At 34.1% G+C, this 25,571-nt stretch overlaps 1 protein-coding gene and 1 pseudogene across 8 annotated transcripts in view; one reads left to right on the forward strand and one right to left on the reverse strand.

The window, feature by feature from the left end:
* N4bp2l2 (NEDD4 binding protein 2 like 2) overlaps window positions 1–25,571 on the forward strand; it is an 87,742-nt gene that overhangs the window by 58,701 nt on the left and 3,470 nt on the right. For all 8 annotated transcript variants that reach the window (XM_078016138.1, XM_005317080.4, XM_078016131.1 and 5 more), the window contains 2 exons: window positions 18,981–20,707; window positions 24,364–24,449. In XM_078016138.1, the coding sequence (XP_077872264.1) occupies window positions 18,981–20,707; window positions 24,364–24,449 (1,813 nt within the window). The remainder of the gene's footprint in view (window positions 1–18,980; window positions 20,708–24,363; window positions 24,450–25,571) is intronic.
* On the reverse strand, window positions 1,934–2,032 carry LOC120888716 (U6 spliceosomal RNA; annotated as a pseudogene).

The following is a 25,571-nucleotide window of genomic DNA, read 5'->3' on the forward strand; positions in this document are numbered from 1 at the left end:
CAGTGTATGTCTTTTGATTGGTGAGTTTAGGCCATTAATATTCAGGGTTATTATTGAGACATGATTTGTATACCCAGCCATTTTTGTTTATTTTTGGTATTTAACTTGACTTAGTTTCTCCTTTGATTCTTTTTTGCTTTAGTGTAATACCTCCCTTTGCTGATTTTCATTGTTGTTTTTCATTGATGTTTTTCAATTATTGTTTTTCAATTCCTCTTCATGGAATATTTTGTGGAGGATGTTCTGTAGTGCAGGCTTTCAAGTTGTAATTTCTTTTAACTTTTGTGTATCATGGAAGGTTTTTATTTCATTATCAAATCTAAAGCTTAATTTTTCTGGATATAAGATTCTTGGTTGGCGTCCATTTTTTTTCAGAACTTGATACTTGCTGTTCTGGGATCTTCTAGCTCTCAGGATCTGGGTTGAAAAATCTGCACATACTCTAATTGATTTCTCCCTAAATACAATCTGATTCCTTTCTCTCATGCCTTTTAATGTTCTCTTCTTATTTTGTATATTAAACATTTTCATTAGAATATTCTGTGGTGTAAATCTGTTGTGATTTTGTACATATGGCATCCTGTAAGCTTCTTGAATTTGATTTTCTAATTTGTTCTTCATGTTTGGAAATTTTTCTGATATTATTTCATTGAATAGATTGCTCATTCGTTTGGTTTGAACTTCTGTGCCTTCCTTTATCCCAATTACTCTTAAATATGGTCTTTTTATGCTATCCCATATTTCTTGAATGTTCTGCTCATGGTTTCACTGTGTAGTCTACATTCTTTTCAAGATTTATATTCTGTCTTCATTGTCTGAAGTCCTGTCTTCCAAGTGATCTAATTTGTAATGCTTTCAATTAAACTTTTAATTTGGTTTATTATTTCTTTCATTTCAAGGATTTCTGTTCGTTTGTTTTAGAACCTCCATCTCCCTATTAAAATTATCTTTTGCTTCCTATATTTGTTTATATAGGTTCTTTCCAAATGATCTTTTGCTGTCTGTATTTTCTCTCTTATATAATCCTTTATGTTGCAAAACATTTTAATCATGTACGTCCTGAACTCCTTCTCTGACATTTTTTCTGCTGTACTGGCCATGGATTCTAATAATGTGGTATATTGATATGATTGGGGCACTTTTTTCCCTTTCTTTTCATATTGCTTGTGTCTTCCCTACTAGCACTGTGGATCTGAGGTATTACCGCTTTTACCCTATAGGCTTATTGTGCCCCAGTAGGGATCCAATACCTCTCCTTTGAGGTGAAGGACAATGTTATCAAATTCCGATATAAACAGTATATACTAAAAACAAATGTTTGCTATTAAGACATTTACAGTTTGGTCACAATGTACAGAAATGATGAATTCAATTATTATCTACAATATACTCAGTAGGTTTGTAAAATGGTTTACAGTTTCTTATGGTGGACAGAGAATCAGTGGTGAGAAGCAGGACAATATGCTGAGGAGATAGAAGGTAAGGATATAGAGTTGTTTTATCTTAGGAAGTGTAAAAGAGAAATCTGTGTGGGTGTTGTGCCTGCTTGGGTACCCAGTAATCCTGTGTGGGCCTCACTGTCTTTTCTTTTCCTACCCACCTTCCCTTCATTTCCCTTTCACTGAACTTCTGTTCTTCCCCTTCCCCCCTTGCTATGTGTTAGCATCCACACATCAGAGAGAACATTCGGCCTTTGGTTTGGGGGGATTGGCTTATTTCACTTTGCGAGATAGTATCCATTTCTATCCATTTGCCAGCAAATGCCATAATTTCATTCTTCTTTAAGGCTGATAATATTCCACTGTGTAAATATACCACATTTTCTATATCCATTCATCTTTTGAAGGGCACCTAGGTTGTTTCCATAGCTTAACTACTGTGAATTGAGCTGCTACAAACATTGTTGTGATTACTTAATATATTATGCTGATTTAAGTCCTTTGGATATATATCAAGGAGTGTCATCCTTGCACAGGGGCAATGCTAATCTTCTCTGTATTGTTCCACTTTTATAGTGTTGCTGAAGCAAGCACTGTACATTTTCTTAAGATTTCTTTCCATTTAGTCATTCTCTCATCAGCTGTCTCTTATATACTGATAACTTTGTCCATTGAATTTTTAGTTTCAATAATTATAGTTTTCATATTTGCACGTTTTTTGAGTTATTTCAAAATTACTTTCGGGTGAAATAGTAGGTGCCTGTAATCCCAGCAGCTTGGGAAGCTGAGCTGGGAAGATCTTGAGTTCAAAGACAGCCTCAGCAAAAGCGAGACTCAGTGAAACCCTATCCTAAATAAAATACAAAATAGGGCTGGGGATATGGCTCAATGGTCAAGTGCCCTGAGTTCAATCCCCAGTACCACCCCCAACCCCCGCCATATTATTTAGTGAGTCTTTAAAATGTCTTGTTTTCCTATAATCAGTGTAAACATGTCCTTATAAAGGTGAATGTGGTTATTTTACATGCTGTATAATTGAAGTCTTTCAGGTCTATTTTTGCTGTACCCGGTTTATGGTGACTTGTTACTTGTATATTTATTTTACTAAGAAATACTCACTTTTCTTGGAAATTTTCAAATATAGAGAGAATTAAAACAATGTAATAAATATATTACCTCTACCTACATTCAAAATCATTAGCATTTTTGTCATTTTTTGTCATATCTGTTTTATATATGTGAATATATATATATAAATATGCATGCATGTTTATTTATTTACTTGTAAAACTATTTGAAATATCATACAGATATCATGACTCTCCAAAATATTTCACAGGCATCTTCTAAAAATGGAGGCACATTCTTTCACAACTGTGTTACCATTATTTTTTTATATTTTAGGTACTAAGGATTGAACTACTACTGTGTTACCACTATTATACCTAGGCAAGTTAACAAAAACTCCGTAATGATTCAGATTTTTACCTTTGTCATAAGTCTATCTGTGCTAGGCAGAATAATGCTTCCCAAAGATGTTCATGTTCTAATCCTCAGAAAGGGAATTAAGGTTGCCAGTCAGCTGACCTTAAAATAGTGAGATTATCCTGATTATCCCTGTTGGCCCTTTGTAATTGTGTGGGTCCTTAAAAATGGATGATGGAGGCAGAAGAAGAGTTGGAGGAAAATCTGACAGTGGTAAAAAGGTACAGACAGATGCAGTGTTGGTGGATTTGAAAACGGAGGAAGAGGGACATAAGCCAAGTAATGTCAGTGGCCTCCAGAAGCTTGAAAAGATAAGGAAACAGATTCTTTCCTAGAGCTGCCAGAAAGGAACTCCGCCCTCCTAAAACTTCTATTTTAAGTCATTGAGACCCATATTTTTGACTTCTGACCCAGAACTATAAGATAATGAGTTTCTTTGGTTGGGATTTTTTGCTTGGTTTGTTTTTGAGACAGAGTCTTACTACATTTCCCAAATTAGCTTAGAACTCACAATTCTACTGCCTCCAACTCTGAGTAGCTTGGATTGTAGGTATACCATCATGCCCAGCTAAGTTTGTATGGTTTTAAGCTACCAGGTTGTAATAGTACAGTAGAAAATGAATACACTATTTTTTATTGTTTTTTTCCCCTACCCAAACTAGAAACTCATCAAAGTTTACACATTGCATTTTGTTATTTGTTGTATTTGGTCATTTTTATTAAAAATTTAAATAACAGCTTTATTGAGTTCTTTCAGTGTACAGTTCACCTATTCAAGGTATTAAATGCAATGATTTTTATTATATTCACAGAGTTGAACAATCATCATCATAGTTAATTTTAGAACAAAATTACTAGCTAAAAAAAAAAAACCACCCATACTTCTTTACTTATTACCCATCCTTTTATTTACCCTTTCCCAACCATAACCAACCACTAATTTTATTTATGTCTCTATAGATTTGTCTAGTTCTGAAATATAATGTATATATTTTTATGACTAAGTTCTTTGACTTAGCATAATATTTTTAAGGTTAACCCATGTTTTAATACTTCATTCCTTTTTTATGGCCATATTCCATTTTTTGGATATACCACATTTTGTTTATCTGTGCATCAGATTTGGACATTTTGCTTGTCTCCACCTTTTGGCTATTAGAATGCTGCCGATAATAAACATTTTGTTACTGGTTTTTGTATGGGTATATGTTTTCATTTTTCCTCCTAGAGGTGTATTTGCTGGGTGACATGATAACTCCATGTTTAACTATTTAAGGAAGTGCTGGAATATTTTTCAATATGGCAATACCATATTCCTGTAAGCAATGTATCAGTCTTTATTCTTGTCAACACTTGTTATTATCTGGGTTTTTTATTATACCCAACCTGAAGATATGAAGTGGAATCTCATCATGATTTTTTATTTGCATTTCCCTGACAACTACAATATTAAGCATCTTTTCATGTGCATTTACCACTTTCAGATCTTTTGCCCACTTTTAAATTGTATTGTCTTTATTATTGAATTATTAGAGTTCTTTATGTGTTATAGATATGTGACTTGCAGGTGTTTTTTTTTCCCACTCTGTGCTTTATCTTTTTACTTTCTTCATTGTATCCTTTGATGCAAGGAAGTTTTAAATTTTGATGAAGTTACCGGGGCTAGAGACCATAATAGGTTATTCCATTTAGAAACCAAATAAATCAGAGTTCTAGAAAAAACTCTACAAAAAGCTTTACCACTTTACTTTTATATCATATGTTTCATATCCTTAAGAAATTTATGTCCATTTCTTGTATTTTTTACTTTACCATGAAAATGTGTAATCACTACTTGATTTAAAGCATCTATGAATGTCTATGAAATTATTATCTGTATCTCTGATTCCAAGTAAGTAATTTTAAATTACATATTCCAAAACCCAACATTCAAAACAGATTCTAATGATGAATAAGTTACTATTTTAATATATCTCATGCTGAGAGAGGGGCAGTGATACATGCCTTTAATCCCAGCCACTCAAGAAGCTGAAGCAGGCAGATTGCAAGGTCAAGGCCAGCCTTAGCAACATAGCAATTTTTCAAGACCCTTAAACGGGATTCCTATGATTCTATCTATTCATTTGTAAAAGGGTTTGGATGTAAAGTAGACACTCCAATAATGATCATCCTTTCCTTAAAACTGAGGTTGAGAATGCACATAATTAAAAACTGCTCTAATTCCTGAATTGTAAATCCTATTCTTTGTATTCACTGCAGTAAAAATTATCTCCTAGTGGAACCAAGGGAACTTTAGCATGGAAAAGTTTTTACTTCTTCTAGTTCTGATCTAGAAACAAATGAACCCCCATTTTTGTGTCCAGAAAACTTCAATGTTTTATGCATTGAAAAATTTTTTTTTTTTTTTTTTACTGTAAAAGGAATTCTCTGAAAAGCACATTTGAAAATCCAGCATATTTTAGAAGATAAGTCATTTTTGGTGTCCAAAAGGATCAGAGGACCAACTGGACCAAGGTTTCACTTTTCAGATGTGTGCTGAAACTTGAGATATTTCAGTAAGGAGAAGGCCACATTAGGTTGGTGAGTGTCTTCCCTGAGCTGCAATCCATATAGCAGTCCTAGAGTCTTTCCCAGGAAAAGCTGATGGCTACAAGACCTCCTTAGACCCTAGGGTATACCTGAATATTTTATAATATGTTCAATTTAAATTAGTATATCAAAATACTATCATTTCAACAAGTAACAAATATATTTAAATTATTGTATATTAAAAATATACATTTTTTAATCATATTCTTTGAAATTCTGTATATATTTTATATCACATCTCCATTTAGATTAGCCATTTTTCAAGTGGCCAATAGCCACATATTAATAATGGCTACCATATCAGAGATGTAGCTCTAGATACTCAAGAATTGTTTCATTCTCTGAAAGGCATCAAGGAATGTCTAGCATGGTGACTGTTTTCATTGTAAGTGCTAGGGTGAAAGAGTGGTGGGCCAGGAGTCAGGAGACTGATTCCCTGCTCAAGATTAGCCAACCTCTCTTCACAGATCTGGCCTTTCTGGGCCTTGGTTTCTTCATTTGCAGATGAAAACTTTGAATTGGGGCACCTCTGAGGCAGGTCTCCAGGTCAAGTGGCATCTCTGTTACCACTAGTGAAAAGTTCTTCAAAGGTTTGGGTACCTTTGCTTTGGCTTTATTAGCAAGGGGTAAATATTCTCCCTGGGGGATGTAGAAGGCTCAGATATTTCAATTTCTCTTGAGTGTGAGGGAACAAAAGGAACTGAAACTGCTGTTTATGCTATGACTGTGTGATTCATAGATGGAAAAAATGACCAGCATTGCAAAACTGAAGTATGAGTTGCACTTTTAAACACCAACTCTGCAGAACCTAATGAGTAAGGACCAAAAAACAGAACTAATTAAATTTTCTTTGTCTGAATTACTGACATAGCATTTTTCTTTACTTTTTTTAGATTATATTTCTTAGAGCAGTTTTATGTTTATAGAAAAGTTGAGCAGACAGTATGGAGAATTCCCAAATAACCCCTCTTAACCCCTCTTTTGGTTCTTTTAGTCTAAACAACCCTCCACCTTTTCTTTTAAATTGCTCATAATATGATATTGTGTTTGTTGAGTTCAGGCCAGTTTAAAGAGCTTCCTATTTTTTGGATTTATCTGATTGTTTTTTTTTTTTTGGTGCTATTTACTATTTTACTCCAGCTTCTACATTTCTTATAAAATGGCAGTTAGATCTAGAGACTTGATTAAGTTCAGGTTTCATATTCAGGAAAGAATTCCTAATAGGTATATTTTTACCTTCCTAAAAATCCTTTTGTAGTGCCCATTATTTCAGCATATTTTGGATTGTTTTTTAATTTCTATTCTGTCATTTTATATCAGCTATTCCTCCCTAGTTTTTCTCTTTTAAAAACATGATAATGTACATCTTTTCTCATTTAGCTTACTGATGAAAATATTGCCCAAGAATAAAGGGGAAAACATGAATCTTTGCCTCATTTTATAATGTTTGGGATACAGTAGCACTCAATGACTATTTGTTAAAATAAAATTTTCACTGTTCTTTTTCTCTTGAAATCATCTCTTCTTTTAGCTCATAAGATATTCTTTTTTTCATATTCTCATCATATTTTAGTTCTCTCTTTTTGTTTCTTTTTGTACCAGTGTCCTCTTCATTGTTTCCATGTTTCATTCTATGCTTTTAGATTCTTCCTTCCTTATGTAACCCATAGGCCATCTCAGATATGGGTTACACAAGGAATTCAATTCCACTTTTCATTGATGGCTCTTATAACTTTTTCTTTAGACTTTAATTCCTACCTGGGATTCCTATTGCCTGTTTGATATTTCCATTTGTGAGTTAAGGGCCTCCTGAGCCTTAGCATGTCTAAAAGCAAGTGTATTATTTTTCAGCTTACTTATCATTACCTCTCAGTTGTTTTTGCTGTATGACTAATCTATTGGTTGTCTGAATCTTCTTTGTTTTTCTTGAGTAATGCCTCCTCCACAAGAATGATAAATCACCAAGCTGTTAAATTCTACTTATGTATGTTTCAAATTGATTACCATTTCTTTATTCTCACATCATCTCTTGAAGGTATATTAGGTTGACTCCTGTGAAATTATTAATCTTCAACTATTTCGATCTATACGAATAGCAGATTTATATCAGCTTAATAATTTTTGTTTGTCTGTTTGCTGTTCTGGGATCAAACTTAGGACCTCTTGCATGCTAGGCAAGTGCTTTACCACTGAACTATAATACCCAGACCTCAACCTAATAATTTGTCTACTTTTACTACATTTGTGTTATTGCATTTCATATGAAAGAATTTTGTTAGAGGTCATTAAAAATGCCTAACTAAAATCTTTTCTATTTCTACTTGGGCCTTTGATATAGAAGAAAATGAAATCACTCTGTCAGATCCGTTTAGTATGTATCCATGTTAGTTCTTGGGGAAGACTACTTTTTCTACTTAAAAAAAAAAAAATGTATGTGGCCAGACACAATGGTGCATGCCTGTAATCCCAGATTCTAGAGGCTGAGGTAGGAGGATCACAAGTTTGAGGCCAACCTCAGAAACTTAGCTACACCCTGTCTCAAAATAAGATTTTTTTTTTTTAAATAGGGCTGGAAATATAGCTCAAAAGTAGAATGCTCCTGGGTTCAGTCCTTATTATTGGTCAAAGACTAATAATAAAATGAGAGTCTTTATTACCACTACACAGATTAAGAAACAGAATATTATCAATATCTTAGAAGACCCTTTCTAATAACAAGTTCTCCTGCTTCCTATGGAAAATCACTATCTTGAGTTTTGTATTTATTTCCTTCTTCTTTTTTCATTGAATATATTCCTAAATAATATAGTGTTTAGGTTTCTCTAGCTTCAAATTTACTATAAATGGAATTTTGGCATGAGATTCTATGGTTAACCTCTTTTGTGTAAAACTTTTTCATCCCTATTAGTTTAGGTAGGAATTCACTTATTTTCACTATAATATTCCATTTTATGAACATACTACAATTTGTTCATTCTATTGATGGATAGATGAGTTATTTCCAGAATTTTGCAATTACAAAAAAAGCTCTATAGACATATACTGGAATTTCTCTAGGGGAATGGTTTTTAAATTGTAAAATATGACCTATTAGTTATCAAAAGATCAATTTGATATATTGCAATCAATATATTAAAAATGAAGCAGAAAATATGCATTTTCTGTTTTATGTATGCACCCCAATTTTTTAAAAATATTTTTTTTAGTTGTCAGTGGACCTTTGTTTTATTTATATGCAGTGCTAAGAATTGAACCAAGTGCCTCACACATACTAGGCAAATGCTGTACCACTGAGCCACAACCCTGGCCCCTGCACCACAATAAAATTCTTATTGACTAACGCTTGATATTGGGTAATTTATATCTTTTGTTACTCTGACAGAAATTAAAATTTATCTTATTGTCATTTTAATTTTTTATTAGTTTTATTACTAATGAACTTTATTTCATGTATGTTTTCTTTGTAAAAAAATGCTTTTGTGATTTTTACTTATTCTACATAATTATTTATCTTTCTTATTGATTTGTAGGATTTTTTTATGTACTCTAGATAGTAAAGATCAGTTATGTGGTTTGTAGTCCTCTACATCTAATCCAGGAAGCAGGAACTAATCTAGGTGTTTCAAATAGGGGGATTTAATATAAGGAATTAATTGCAAAGGTATTAGAAGGGCTAGAAAAGCAAAAGTGGAAAAATTTCCTAACAATTAATGTATACAAGAAGTTATAATTATTCCTAGTGCTAGAAAAGTCAAATAGAAAATGCTGTTAATCCATAGTTCATGAGTATTATGCTGCTGAGGCTTCTGCTGTTGGAATTGAGCTAAAGACAGTTCTTAAGGCTGAAATGAAAGAACACTAGACAGTATCTCAAATCTACATGAAGAAATAAAGAACAATAGTAAAGATAACTGATTCTTCTGACTGTTCAAGTCTGCTGTTATACCCCTTGAGTGAATTCTTCAGTTGTTCTACTTTTCAACTCCTCCTCCCCTCCTCTCCTTCCTCCGCCTTCTCTGCCTTCTCCCCCTCCTTCTCCTCCCCCTCCTTCTCCTCCCCCTCCTTCTCCTCCCCCCTCCTTAAGCCTCCCCTTCCTTTTCTTCCTCCCTCACCTTCTCCTCCCCCTCCCCCTCCTTCTCCTCCTCCTCCCCCTCCTTCTCCTCCTCCTCCCCCTCCTTCTCCTCCTCTTCCTCCTCCTCCCCCTTCTTCTCCTCCTCCTCTTCCTCCTCCCCCACCTTCTTCTCCTCTTCCTCCTCCCCCTCCTTCTCCTCCTCTTCCTCTCTCTCCTTCTTCTCCCTACCTTCTCCTCTTCCTCCTCCTTCCCCCTTCCTCCCCTCCTCCCCCTCACACATACTAGGCAAGTGCTGTACCACTTCCCCTCCCCCACCTTCTCCTCTTCTTCCTCCTTCTCCTTCCTCTCTTCCTCCCCCTCCTCCTCCTCCTCCTTCTTTTGTTTTTGTTTGTTTGATATGTTTGTGGTACTATGTGAACTCAGGGGTAGTCTATTATTGAGTTACATCCTCGGTCCTTTTTATTTTTTAATTTTTAAAAAATTTTTTAATATTTATTTTTTTTAGTTTTCGGCGGACACAACATCTTTGTTTGTATGTGGTGCTGAGGATCGAACCTGGGCCGCACGCATGCCAGGCGAGCACGCTACCGCTTGAGCCACATCCCCAGCCCCGTCAGTCCTTTTTATTTTGAGACAGAGTCTCACTAAGTTGCCGGAGCTGGCCTCAAACTTGGCAATCCTCCTGCCTCAGTCTCCAGTGTCACTATAATTATAGGCATGTGCCACTGAGCCCTGCTACCTATTTGGTTCCCTTTTACCATTTCTGACATTCATTATTTGGTGAGACATTGTTCTTGAGATTTTCTTTAGTTCTTTTTTCATTGTTTCTTTCAGTTCTTTTAGCATGATTTAATAGTTGATAAAAAGTCTTTGTCTAGTAAATCCACTGTCTGGGCTTTAAGGATAGTTCCTATTAATTTCTTTTTCCCCTGTGTATAGGCCATCATTTTTTTTTGTTTTGTTTCTGTGCATGTCTCATTTTTTTTTTTTTGGTTGAAATTTAGACATTTTGTACTAATTGTGTTTAGTCTATATTCTTTGTTTTGTGTGCCAATTGAAGTCTTTGTTCCTTTAGCTCAGTAATCAACCAGTGATTCAATGGTCCTTAAGTGTCTAGAACAACAACAACAAAATCCATCCAACTAACTAAAGAAGAAACAGCAACAACAACCAAATACTCCATCTTTGCTGTAGGCCCTATGTTGTGTGTTTTGCATACCTTCTACAGGACACTGTTTATAACTCTGCCCTAGTCTTTCTGCATGCAGAGTCTGAGTGTCAGCCACAAGTGAGAGCTTAGGGCCTTTTCAGGTTATTTCCAAGTGTACACCAGGACCGCAAACGTTCATGGCTTCTAGATTCTCAGGAATCTTCTCAGAGAACTGGGTGCTTTTCAAAACCCTCCTTCCCTAAAAGTGTCTAAAAGTTCCCTAAAGTGTCTCACTTCTCAATCCTTTCTTCAAACCTTTTTGTGTATTGTTTATCCCAACTGTTATGCCTCACCCCTGGTGGCTGTGGCCACTGAATTTGCTTTTAAACACATTCAACAAATGCCTCCTCCCCTAGCTTCCAGGTAGCTGCCTTAGTCTAAGAGAGTTTCAAGTTAGTCAAAATAGAAGCCAACCTTTTCAGCCAGGGGAGCCATGAGAGAGATCAGCACAACCACAAGGTCCTTTCTGCTTTTCTGGCACAAGAAACTTGTACCAGCATGCATCACGTTGCCTTTAGGACCAATCTAGGGCCAGAGTAAGTTAAAACACTATAAAACTCCTATGGAGGCTATATTTTTCTTAACTGAGCACTTGCCTGGTTGCTGTAAACACTAGATTCATTTGAGGAAGTTTTCATCTGTTTCTTGTTTCCTAAAAGTTACATGTGTTATTTTTAAATAGTGATTGGATTTTTCATTTTTTAAAGTTATGGCTGGAAAATGGATAAAAATAATTTCTGTAACTATTATGTTTTCTTCTTCATCATGTTAATTCATGTGGTGAATTATATCAATATTCTAGCATAAATCTATCTTTCAGTCCTGAGTTAAATCCAACTACATAATAATATTATCTATTTTATATATTACCGGAGATGGTTTGCTAATATGTGCTTAGGATGTTTGAATTTAGAATGAAATAAGCAAGAATGTATACTTTCTGACTCTCTCAAGTCATGGTAGCGCCATGAAAAGAGTTGAAGGTATTCTTTTTCTTTTCTCTAAATAATTTTGCATAAGATTGCAATGTACAGTTCCTTCACTATTTGCTAGAACTTTTCTGAAAAGTCATCTAGATCTAGATCTGGCTTTCTGGGTATAAAAAATAACTTATTATTTTACTGCTAAAGGACTACTCAGGCTTTTTTTTTAAAGTTGATTTTAATAATGTATGTGTTCTAGCTATAACACTTAAATTTCCAGATTTATTGTTATAAAGTTGTTCATAGAATTATCCTTTTATTTTTAAAATTTTCTCTGAATCTGCAGTTGTGCCTCCTTTTTCATTTCCAATACTAATTTATTTTTTCCTTGATTAATCTCACTAGCAGTTTGTGTTTTTTCATTAATCTCTTCAAACAACCAACTTCTGAATTTTTTGATGCTAACTATGTTATGTTTATTTTCTATTTCTTTATTTTTAATTTTTTATTATTCCCTTCCTTCTGTGCTTTTTCTTCTGCTCCTCTTTTTTCATTTTCTTTAGTTGTATGGGTAACTCATTAATTTCATGCCTTCCTTTTTTAAAAACTATGATTTTTCTATCTATGACTTTTTCAAAAACATTTTTGTTAATAATTTTGAAGTTTACATTATGGTAAAAAAAAATGTGGTCTGGGAGCTGAGGCTGTAGCTCAGTGGTGAAACACTTGCCTCACATGCATGAGGCACTGGGTTCAATCCTCAGCACCACATAAAAATAAATGAAATAAAGATATTGTGTCCATCTACACTTAAAAATATATTTTTTTAAAATGTGGTCTGTACATTAGTAATTCTTTGAAATTTGTGAAGGCTAACTTGATGATCTAGTTAATTTCTATAAATATTATATGTGGACTTGAATATTTTTTCTGATCATTCTATATTTGTTCATTATATTAATAATCATTATGTTCTTTATAACTTCTATGTTTACTTTTTGTCTCTGATCTATCAGTTACTAAGAACAGTGTTCTAATCTCTGATTATGATTATTTGTCAGTTTGTATCTATACAGTTGTGGTTTTTAAGAAAATATTTTTCTAGTGTGAAATAATATTAAATAAATAACATTTTCAGATAATTTTCTAGCTCTTCTAACTCAAGTGCTTTTTACAAACAAATCATAACTATCTCATTGTCATATCTTAATTTTTAAATTGTATCTTGATAGTTTCAATGAAATTTCTAAGATTATTTGTATAATTGTTAATCTGTAACAAAAATAAGAGCTGCTAAATATGAAATACCCCACAGGTGCTGTGCATTGTGCTAGGTAGATGTGTGGGTGTATACACACACACACACACACACACACACACACACACACACACATCATAACACTACATACAATAAAAATCCTTTTATCTAACATGATTGGGACAAGCAGCTGGTTAGTTCACTTACCGAATTGATTCAAGTAAGGAATCAGAGTTGGGGGTATAGCTCAATGGTAAAGCACTTGCTTAAAATGTGCATGGTATTGGATTTGGTCTCAGCACTACAAATAATAATAATGATAATAATAATAATAATAATAATAATAATAGAATCATTATGAAATGATACCTACTTTAAACATTTTATCAGGACTTAAAATGTGTACATGTATATTCATTCACCAATCTTTATGTATAATTCTGTTCAATGTTGCTTTTTCTTCTCATGCATAAGCAACATCATAATGCTGTCAATAATTCATCAAATTGTTGAGAATTCCTAGTTTCTATTGATGAAAATTGGAAGGAGAACCCAAAGAAATTTTCAAAGCAATATGATAACATAATTGCAGGTTTTTATGACTTTTTAACAAAATTTTATAGTTATCCTGTCCACACCTATTTTAATAACAACTGTTTAGTTTCTCATCTTTAGTGAGACAAACTATATAATTTTAGTAACAATTATTATTAGTATAGGTTTGAGGATAAACTCATCTGATTCTTACTTAGTAAACATACACTTCTAATCATTAAAAGCAAAGGGTACAATTATAATAAGAGAGCAGTCATCTAGCTGAGAGGATTCAGTGTGCCATTGATGTCAGTCATTATTGTACAGAGGCAATGGAGAGAATAAGTTATCTGTCATATTAGTTAAGTAGAAGTCATTTATAAACATGTATATTAATAATCCTTACTAGATTTCTGCAAGGAGTGAATATTATCGCCATTTTTATTTATTTATTTTATTTATTTTTTATTATTATCGCCATTTTTAGAAAGGAGATCTAATTTGCCTGAGATTCCTCCCTGCTAGCTTGTTCCTGGAATTATTCCAGTATATTATTCCAACTACAGTCATTCCATAAAGCTGTATGACTTTTCTTTTATAATCTGCATGTGTTTTAATCTCAGATTTACTTCATGTATTGCCCATCATTATGACTTAGTATATAAGAATCTGTAATGTGACACATTGTTTAGACCTCCTTAGTTTTTTTTTTTATGAAACATTTACTCATGTTTTTCTTTTTATCCTTCTCCATACAGTTTTGGCTTTATCTGGATACTATCTTACCTTTGCTTTTAGGACATCCTTCTTTGGTCAGGTTAGCTTGTTTCTGAGCAAACCATCTCTTTCTAATTCTTGAGAGGTATGTATGTGTTGTCCCTACTCTGCTTAGATTCTAAGCCATCATCTAGAAAGCAAAGTCTTATTCATCATAGATGTGTTACTATTGTTCATTTCCTGTTTCCTCCTTTCTTTTCAAAAGACAGCCTGTGTCTCTAGCTCCTCTGATTTCCTCTCCGTGACTAACTTTTATTTAGTGATGCTTCTTTTTTTCTAATGGTGCCATTCATCCCTATGTGAATCAGCACCAGTGAGATCAGGCTTAACAAGTCTTGAGGCAGCTTTGATGAGCCTCTCACACACTGTAGATAGATGTTCCTAAAGAAAATGTACCTACTGCCACATCAGAGGCATACAACATTTCAACAGAAGTTATTACCACTATCATCATATCTCTTACCTCCTAGGAGCTTCACTAGTCACTGCTGTTGATTTATGTTTTCTTTCTAGAAGGCCAGGTCCACTGTTTCCAAAATAAACATTGGATTTATAGTGTTTTAGTGTACAGAACTGATACATGTCTCTGGCCAATTCTTTGTATATTCAGACATCTGATTTTCATATCTCTTGGCACTGTGTTGTATTTTCCTTGGAATTCCAATCCTTACAGACTCCTTTGATAACTCTTAGCACAATGCCTTAATAAGTTGACTAATCTTCCAGATTCAGAGTTTATTTATTTATTTATTTTGAGCTACCTCATTCTTTTGTGATCTAATGTGTTCACTTCACTTTGGGCATACTGGGTCCCTATTGTCCTTTCTCCAAATAGCTATCATATTGTAATACAGTTAGAAAACAAAGGAACTCTTGAAGAATATTAATGAAATCTTTATCTTTTACACTTTCTTACCTCTGCTAGAAAGACAGATTAGCTTATTGGTCTAGACTTTTTGGTAACTATTTTACCAACCCTCTCTCCAAACTCATATCTCACATAGACTTCTGTGACTTAGTACATGACTACGTCATCCCTCCAATTATTCAGAATGAAATCCTTGCATGCATACTTGATTCTTATCTTTTACCCCCTCATATACCATATCCAAATTATTTTACAATCATACTTGTTTTTTCCTTCAAAAAAGTATCTAGAAGTGATCACTTCTTACTTCCTCCATGCATGATAAATGAATTAACTTCCAAGGGGAGCCACCAGTGTCCTCTGCCTGTAGAAGTTGTGGGCCATCTATTTCGACCTTCCCAGTGCTCAGATGGAACCTTGATATGAAGGCAGATTAGGGAAAGGGATTCCTGCTCAGCAAGTCTCCTCAGAGAGAGAGAGCGCCAGCACACAAATAGACCTCAACCCTTGCCACTGAGTAGCTCTAACATAACATTTTTTAAAAATATTTTTTAGTGTTGATGGACCTTTATTTTTTATTCATTTATTTATATATGATGCTGAGAATTGAGCCCAGTGCCTTACGCATATGAGGCAAGCACTCTACTACTGAGCCACAACCCCAGCCCAGCATAACACTTTGAAGATGAGAGGAGGGAAAAAAAAAAGAGATTGTGTTTTTTAAAGACTTTTTAAATTGAGAAGCTCTTTCATATAATGGTTAAAGAGTATGAAAATTCTCCTTGGAAGTTTTTTTAATTGGTACCAGGGATTGAACCTCTACCACTGAGCCACTTCCCCAGTCCTTTTTTATTTTGAAACGGGGTCTTACTTAGTTGCTTAGGGCCTTATTAAGTTGCTGAGGTTGCCTTTCAACTTGTGATCCTCCTGCTTCAGCCTTCTAAATTGCTGGTATTATAGGTGTGGCCACTGTACCTGGCAAAAGTCTGAATTCAGTAGAGCCAGTTGACCTAGGTCTGAATCCTACCTCTGGCCATGTGATTCTGGGCAGATTCATTAATTAACTTCCTGGTTTTGCTTTTGTGAGATAGGGATAAAATTAGCACTTATCCTTCTTTTATATAGTTGTAAAGATTAGGTTATTTGGTACATGTAAAGCAATTAAATAGTCCTAATACATAGTTAAGTGTGCAATTTTTTCCCCCAGTGCTGAGGGTTGAACCCAGGGCCTTGTGCATGCTTAGGCAAGCACTTTACCACTGAGCTACATCCCCAACTGTGTTTTTTCTTTTTTCCTTTTTTTAAGTGCTGGGAATGGAACCCAGTGCCTCCCACATGCTAAACAAGTGCTCTAACCCTGAGCCTCATCTCCAGAACCCAGCCATTTATTTTTTTAGTTAATTAATTAATTTATTTATTTTTAGTTATAGATGGACACAATATATTTATTTATTTTTATGTGATGCTGAGGATTGAACCCAGTGCCTCACATGTGAGGCAGGCGCTCTACCACTGAGCTACAGCCCCATCCCCCAGCCATTTATTTTTAAAGCCAATTTTCAAAGTAGGATTGTGGATCTTAGTCTTTCTAATAGCACAGGGAGTTACAAACATTTTAGCGGTGAACCATGTCTGTTTCTCTGTCTTAGGGTTCTCTTTCCTTGACCAATTGAGAACTGTTAAGAAAGCACAGCTACACATTAAGTGCATTCAGCTCCACAGAATTAGTGAATCAGTGAACCAGAACTAGAGCTGGAGTAGTCTTAAGGTCTCGATGTATTGCCATTCTATCCATTCTTTTACTCTGCACTGCAACAGGATGATTCATCCACATTTAGAGAAAGATGGGAGTTTATTTTCAGAACAACATACTAGTCTTCAGTATGAATTTCATAACGGATGTTGCACATTGGTTTTCATCTACAGCTTTCATTAGACATAGAACTGACCAGAGAGGAGATACTACCAAAGATAATATTCTTTACTTGATATCTTTTTAGAGAGGCCTATTAACAATTACTTCTAGATATATATGAATGTTTCTTAATATTCTTTTTTTTTTTTTTTTGGTGGTGCTGGGGATTGGAATCCAAGGCCTTGTACATTGCAAGGCATGCACTCTACCAGCTGAGCTATATCCCCAGCCCTTCTTAATATTCTTTCTAAACAAACACTCAGGAATGTGTGAACAAGTGCAGCAGCAATTAAGTGACAAAGAACAAGGTGTTCATATGTCCTGTCTATTAAAAATTAACTAGCAGCATGGGTGGGAATAAGGGAGGCCAGAGACCAGAGTTAGGTTTAAGAAGCTCATTTGTTTGGTGGCCAGCCTGAGAACAATTGACTGATTATTCCCTTTTTCTCACTATTTCTATGCTTCTATATTTGTTTGTTTGCTGCTCTGTTTATTTTTCTATAACTCCATTCTTGATATTTTCCCCTCACCTATTTCTAATATCCTTCTTTCATTACATTTTTTCTTGGTACCATATCCCTGACAATCATTATCTGGAGTGGAAGAGAGGCTGACTAGACCTTCACATTCAAAATTAGAAAATTCTTAAATCCTTCCTTTTTCTGTTAGCATCAATTATTATCTTCAATTATGGAGAGCCATGAATGCTCACTACTGCTAATCTAATTAAGTGACAAAGAACAAGATGTTCATATGTCCTGTCTATTAAAAATTACCTAGCAGCATGGGTGGGGATAAGGCAGGCCAGAGGCCAGAGGTAGGGTTTAAGAAGATATCAAGTAAAGAATATTATCTTTGGTAGTATCTCCTCTATGGCCACGAAAATAGTACCATTATGAGAACCTTCTAGCCGCTTTTTCAAAATCTTCAATTATGGAGAGCCATGAATGCTCACTATGAGAGCACTACTGCTCTTTTGGGTATGATGATTTTTCACTGGGTGTTGCAGGATGGTTAGCATTCCTGGCTTCAGTGTCAAGTGCCGTTAACATATTGCCAATCATTGTGACAACCAAAAATGACTTCATATATTTCCAAACAATCTACAAAGTAGTGATATAGCATAAACTGCTAGAGAGGCAATTAGAAGCATATCATCCAAATATTGGACCCAGCTGCTCATTATTAACCATTGTGTATAATTTGATGGAGCAACTTAATTGCCTAAGTATTTGTGTGTAGGAAAAATGTAGCTATTATGGCCACTAAAGTGGTACCATTATGAGACCCTTCTAACCACTTTTTCAAAATCTAAAATGTTAGAAAATCTAAGATCTCTATTGGTAGGTTTTACATACACACGAAATATTTTCTTAAAGGAATATATTAGGTTTTCATAAAGTTATTGGTTTATGAAATGAATATGTACATGTGAGCTTTAACTTTCTCAAAGTATATTCGCTTTTAATTTATAGGATTAAAATATCTCTTTTAAAGTGATTTAAAAATATAATACAAAGCACATGTATACTTCAGAATCTCTTGTACTAATGATTTTTAAAAAAATTTTTTTAGTTGTAGATTGACACAATATCTTTATTTTATTTTTTTTAATGTGGTGTTGAGGATCAAACTCAGTGCCTCACACATGCCACGTAAATGCTCAACCACTGAGCTACAACTCCAGCCCATTGTACTAATGATTTTTCAAACTGTACTTTAAAGAGACTGGAGTTGTGGCTCAGTGGTAGAATGTTTGCTTAGCATGTGTGAGGCACTGGGTTTGATCCTCAGCACCACATAAAAATAGATAAATAAAATAAAAACTGTACTTTAAGAGTTTGATGTTATAGTTTGTTAATGTTATACAAATAATTATTATAACTTTTCTTCATCCTTTTACATTTCAGAGAAAACATTTTGAAGAAAACTGGACACAGTCTGAGCAAAAACAAACAAAAGAGAAAAAGAAAAAGAAACAAAAAGCATAATAGTCTTACTGAAATTATGGATGAAAACTCATTTGAAACCTTAAATTATCTTAAAATAGGAGATCAGGTCCCAAATGAAGAGGAAGATTTTGAAGAGAATGAAAGAGAATCAGTGTGTCCCTTCACTGGTGGCCTACAAAATGTAGTAAGAAATTTTGTGAATGGCTATAAAGAAAAAAGTCAGAAAAGCACAGATCCTGAAGACAGTTTTCCAAATGTTATATCTATAGTTGAGTTGGACAAGACACCAGATAATTACTTCCCTAAGGAAAATGATGACTTATTTCTAACTTTGTCATCAATCCCAAATGAAGGCTCTGTAACTTGTCCACCAGGGACTCAAAATCTTTCCTATTTAACAAGGGATGACTCCTTGGGTATGAAGATAGAAAAGCATGTTGGAAATAGGCAAAACTTATCATTAGACACCCAGGAACTATTTGCTGATAAAACCCCATGTTCGTTTATGCAGAAAAGAGAGATGGTAAATAAAAGTCTCTCAAATGAACCAATTCTGTGCCATCAACATGGATCCCGAACTTCAGATAATGTTTTAAGAGAGGAACAAGGAGTGCATACAATTAAAAACAATTATTGGGCTTTTTTCACAACCAATTCATCTGAAGAATTACAACAAGGCTCTGAAAGACAATCCTATTTTGGTAGCTGGCCTGAGGGACCGCATAAGTTTGTATGTGAACAGAGACCAAAGAAAGATAGATCACGTAAACTGACCCATCCTGACAGTGGAGAACAATTGATTAAATTAATCTCCACTTCTGAAGGAGTATCAGGACCAGGAAGTGGTCCAGAAACATTGACAGAGGAGAAACTACTGATAGAAAATGAAGATTTGTCACATCCAACTGAAACTATAGATTCATTCATGAAAACAGACACAAATATCCTCAGCAGCTACTTATCTCAACTGGACATCACCCAAAGTGCCTTACAATCAACAACTAATAAGAAAAGGAGAGAGAATAGGATTTTAAATTTGGTACCAAACTTACTGGGACAGAGTCATTTCAATGCAAAAGAAGGGGAGAAATGTGGCCTGTTACCTGAAAACTTTGGATTGAACATTATTTGGGGAGAAATAAAAGATAGAATTTCAGAAATCAATAACCAAGAAGAGAATGAGCAAAAAGTTATGATCTTTGATCATCATTCATTGTGGTTTTACCCTGATATTATCAAAGATTCCTTTCTAAATATTGGTGGAAATTTTTATTCTCACTACTTGTCATTTAGTAGACTAGGGTATGCTCTGTATTTTTACAGAAGCCCTATTCCTTCTCTTGTGTTGCATTATATATCTAGCTTTTGGATGGTATCTTTTACCAACAAAAAAACGTTTTTGACTTTCAAATCACAAACAATAGGCAATAAGCTAAAAGAGGTAGGGTTTATTTCTTCAGAAATTTTAATTAGGCAACCTGATACTTTGTGCTCTTTGAGGGGTACCTCTGAAAGATTTGGTGAAAAGCTGAAGAGATGGGAAGAATCTAAGCCATTACAGTGTTTACCAACTGAGGATCTCCAAGATTTAACAAGCACTGATTTTAATACCTTTGAGCTTCCATTATCAAAAGGATTTGCTTTTCAACTAGTAACGCTTTTTGGATCTCCTGGAGTTCCAATGGGTAAATTGCTTTCATTTACCAACAATAAAAGGTCCATGTGCAGTAAATTCTTATTTTTTTATATATCATATATATATATATGTAAATGGATAGATAGATATTTTATTTGTCATATATATGCATGTGTATATATATGGTATGTGTGAGTGTGTGTGTATATATTTTTATTTTATTTTTTATTTATTTTTTTGTGGTGCTGGGGATTGAAACTAGGGCCTTGTACATGTGAGGCAAGCACTCTACCATCTGAGCTATATCCCTAACCCCTGTCATATATATTTATATATAAATTTTACACATGAAAATTTTAAGTGCCTATTCCAAAAACAACCAAGAGTAAATTTAAAGGGCAAATAGAAACTAAAAAGAAAAACAAAAAGAACCATTTATAGCACAAAATAAAGCACTAATATTCTCTTTAAAAATTATTTGCTATCTTATTGAATTTGGAGAGTTCTTATATATTCTGGAAACATATTAGATATATGCTTTAAAACTATTTCCATCTGTCTATGGTATCTTCTTGTCCTATTCATTAAGTGTCTTCTAAAGAGTAGAAGTTTTTAATTATGATGAAGTCAAATTTATCATTGCTGTCTTTTATAAATTGTGGTTTGGGTTTTAACCAAGAAATCTTGGGGTACCCCTGGCTTAAAAAGTATTTTTCCTATCTTCTCCTGAAAGTGTTTCAGTTTTGTATTTCACATTTATATTTATGATCCATTTTTAAATTGTGAACATGATATAAGGAATCGATTGAAGTTTTTCTTTTTCTAAAGTATGGATATTTAGTTTTAGGACCATTTAGTGAGAAGACTTTCCTTTCTCCACTCAATTGAATTTGTACCCTTATTTAAAACAACTTTACGTATACAACTATTTTTAAAATTTTTTTTCATAGCTTTATTGGGGTAAAACAGAAGTCAATAAAATATACATATTTCAAGTATGCAATTTGATCAGTTTTGACATGTATGTAACCTATACAATCAATATTAAACTCATTTCCATTACTTTTTTAAAATTTGAAATCATGCAGACTGTGTTTCCTGCAGTAATATTCTTAATAGAAAGTGATCTCATAAGTCAATAAGAAAGCAAGTAAATTCTTAAGTTGTTTCTACCTGGTGTTAGTGATTTCATGTAATTTATTGGTTGTGTGATAACTTTCAACCCCCAAAATGAGGACCCTTAGTTAAGGAACTTTGCCTTTTACAGTTCCCATCCCTTGCCACCAAAATAGTCTTCATAAATGTCATTGAGTGCCTAGAATATTTGGACTCTCCATTTAAGTAGACACTGAGAAGAATGAAAGATGAGGCAGACATACATGACCATGTAACAGAGATGGGCTGCTTTATTATTACTTTTTTCAAACTTTCTACTTTTTACCTTTCCCTTGTTTGGTACATGCCCCTTTTCTCATGCACAATTTTGGCTCCTAGATATGAGATTAGTAAAGTAGAGATAGAAAAGATTAAATGACAAAGATGTTGGAAATAGTTGAATGTATTTAAAGATTGAGAAGGGTGCTAACAAGATGAGGAGAGAGTTAGAAATGTTTTCAAGTTGACTAGTTGAACTCTCTCCTAATCTCTTAAGAATGTTATTTTTGGGGGCTGAGATTTGTAGCTCAGTGGTGAAGCACTTGCCTCACATATATGAGGCACTGGTGCTGATCCTCAGCACCACATAAAAATGAATAAAAGTGATAAAGGTATTGTGTCCATCTACAACTAAAAATATATATTTTTTAAAAAAGAAAATATTTTTTGGAAATGAAAAATCCACCTGTGAATAAAACAAGGGGATATATGATTATCAATATTCTAAGTAAATTTATATTTAAAAATAATATTTAAGATGCTAACTGTCCTATAGAGGAAATGGAACACAAATCCCAACTTTTCCTTCTCTATTACTCAATACCTGATGCTTTCCTAGTACTCTTCCTTAGGAATAGGTTAAGAGCCAAGAAGCCAAAGTTCCAATCCCTGGAACTTTGTTCTCCAGTTCTTTTGGATCTTCCTGTTCTCCTTTACCTACTTGGGTTCCCACACCATGCTGTCTCTTAAAACATGTCCTTCCTGGTTTTTCACTTTGCCCCTAAACTTATGATGTTCCAGATAAACTTGGTCCCAGGAACTCAGACCAAAAATTGCCTAAGTCTCAGTGCAGGGGTCATAATTATCAATCTAGTTTTGATATTCTGATATCACATTGAACATACTTGTTACCTTTATGAAAAACTGCAATTTTTCTATCCTAATAAATGTGCCAACAAGCAAACAAACAAAAAAAACCCCTCGATTTTTAAAATTTAAAATGCATGAGAAGCTAATTTTTGAGGCTTTCTCCTTGCTTTTTAATTCTTAGCCAAGAATAAACCTTCACTGCTAAAAAATAAATATAATGAATAAATAAATGAAATACGTTTGTTTTGAAGAATTTTTAGACATTTTAGGCCGGAGATCTTAGTTCACGGTTTATATTCTGAAATTACATGCAAATTTTTTTGGTATTATTTTGTGCCCCTTTCTTGGTAGAAGTCCATAGATTTTATTAGCTTTTCCTAGAGGTCCATGACTCAGAAAGATTAGCAGTTACTGCCTTAGATCAGTAAGAAAAAGCAAGAAGTCACAGGTGTAAAGATTCTAAATCTCTTCCTCTCTTGAATCAACAATGATCAAGCATCCATTAATTAGACTTCAAAAACTTTTTAAAGGAAATAGACCTTATTCATCAAATAGCTTACTTTCTAACTGGGGAAACAAAAATAACAAAATAAAATTACTGCACATAGAAAATATACATGACAAGCTTATGAATATTTTATGAGCGAGATTAGCAGCATTAAAGGGATTGTTGAAGAGAAGATGGGGTTGTGGTTTTGTTTGGGATCCTTTCAATATGAAAGTGAATTATAAACAGTCTTTATACAAAAGAAAAAGAATATGTCTTGAAAAACAAGCAAAGAGAAAGAATTTCACATTTGAAAATGGCATGTGCTTACAAAAAGGGAGAGAAAGAAACTCTTAAGTGGATGCTGTAAACTGATTTGCTTGGCTAAATTGGACAAGCCAAGCCATGATGTATGATCAGTGGCCTTGTAAATAAGGCAGGGAACTCAAATGAATCCTAGTAAAAAAAAAAAATAATTTTTGTGGTTTGGCATGGCTGATGTTGTATGTTATGGTTGTGTGTTAATGTTTGGACTTGTTTTTGAGCTTCTTCATTTTGAGGAACATTTTCCCCAGACACTCATATGGAAGAAACAATTTTCAGGAAGACTAAATTTGCTGTAGCTGAAATGCTTAATACGTGTCACAGAAAAGGATGACTATTTAAATTTTATGCCTTGAGACAGTACCACTTAAAGCTATTATATATGTGTATGTCTTTATGTATATATATTTTTACTTAATGAGAGTATGGACTATGATACATATCATTTTATATAAGTACTTAATAAGGATTTTATTTTAGTCTGGATACTGTTTACTAATAGAAGTCTGAGACAGACTCTTGATTTAGCCATCTTCAAAATCAGAGTGTTAATGTTATAGCAGCCTACATTGCATATCTTCACATTTAGGGTGAAAAATCTGTGTGACATTTGAGACAAAATTTGTTTCTCCTTTTTTTTTTTTCCACAGAATCCTTATTACCTGATGACTATGTTATTCCCCTTGACTGGAAAACACTGAAGATGATCTATTTGCAATGGAAGATGTCAATAGAGGTATATTTTTATAGCTTTCACAGAAGATCTTCTCTTAACTGGTTTTTTAAAACTTGAAATCAGAACCTAGCAAGGGCCTAAAGCAACTTAGCAAGGGCCTAAAGCAACTTAGCAAGACCCTGTCTCAAAAAATAAAAAGCCTTGGGGATATGGCTCAGTGGTTAAGAACCCCTGGGTTCAATTTTCAGTACAAAATTAAAATTAAAATTGGAGAAAATCTGTTCATTACACTTAACAGAGAAGTGCTATATCCATTATATTAAATTAGAAGATGATGGGGTGTAGCGGGAAAACGAGAAAAAGAATGTGTGGGGCTGGGGATGTGGCTCAAGTGGTAGCACTGTCGCCTGGCATGCGTGCGGCCCCGGGTTTGATCCTCAGCACCACATACAAACAAAGATGTTGTGTCCGCCGAAAAACTGAAAAATAAATATCGAAAATTCTCTCTCTCTCTTTCTTTTAAAAAAAATTCTCTTTCTCTCTCTTTAAAAAAAATTCTCTCTCTCTCTCTAAAAAAAAAAAAAAGAATATGTGGATGAGTAGATAATATATGCAAATTTTCTCTTAACTTTTCCCAAGAGAAAGTTGTATTAAATTCCCTTTGTTGAAGTGTGTGCACATCAACACAGTATATGATTAAGGTATCTATTTTGGGAGAGCCCTTTCTTCTTCATTATATTTTTTCTCCTATCCAGTCCTTAATATTATCCTGTTAGAGAATAACAGCTACAAATTAGATTTATATTTACTTGACTTGGAAGTATCTCATTATTGGAGTGATTTGTTGGTCCATAGTGGAAGACATGCCTATTTTTGAGGGCTGTTCATTTTCCAGGAGGCTGGAGGAGGACTGGCTTAGACAATTAGAAAGATGATGATGGAAACTCTGGAAAAGCCAGTTCTCTAACATGATGGGGGTGACGGGGGTTCTGTTTATGTTAATTAATAGTGATTTGAATGAGCCCAGAGGCATTGCTAGGGATATATTTTGAAATAAATAGTAAAGTGGAAGTTTAGTGAAACATTATATAACTAATAATTTAGAAGCATAGGTATTTTTTACTTGTTCATATAAGTACTGCTGCAGTAAGCTACATTTGTTTTGTGTTTCCATACAGTAAA

The sequence above is a fragment of the Ictidomys tridecemlineatus genome, chromosome 6, assembly GCF_052094955.1.
Source record: "Ictidomys tridecemlineatus isolate mIctTri1 chromosome 6, mIctTri1.hap1, whole genome shotgun sequence".
Classification (NCBI taxonomy): domain Eukaryota; kingdom Metazoa; phylum Chordata; class Mammalia; order Rodentia; family Sciuridae; genus Ictidomys; species Ictidomys tridecemlineatus.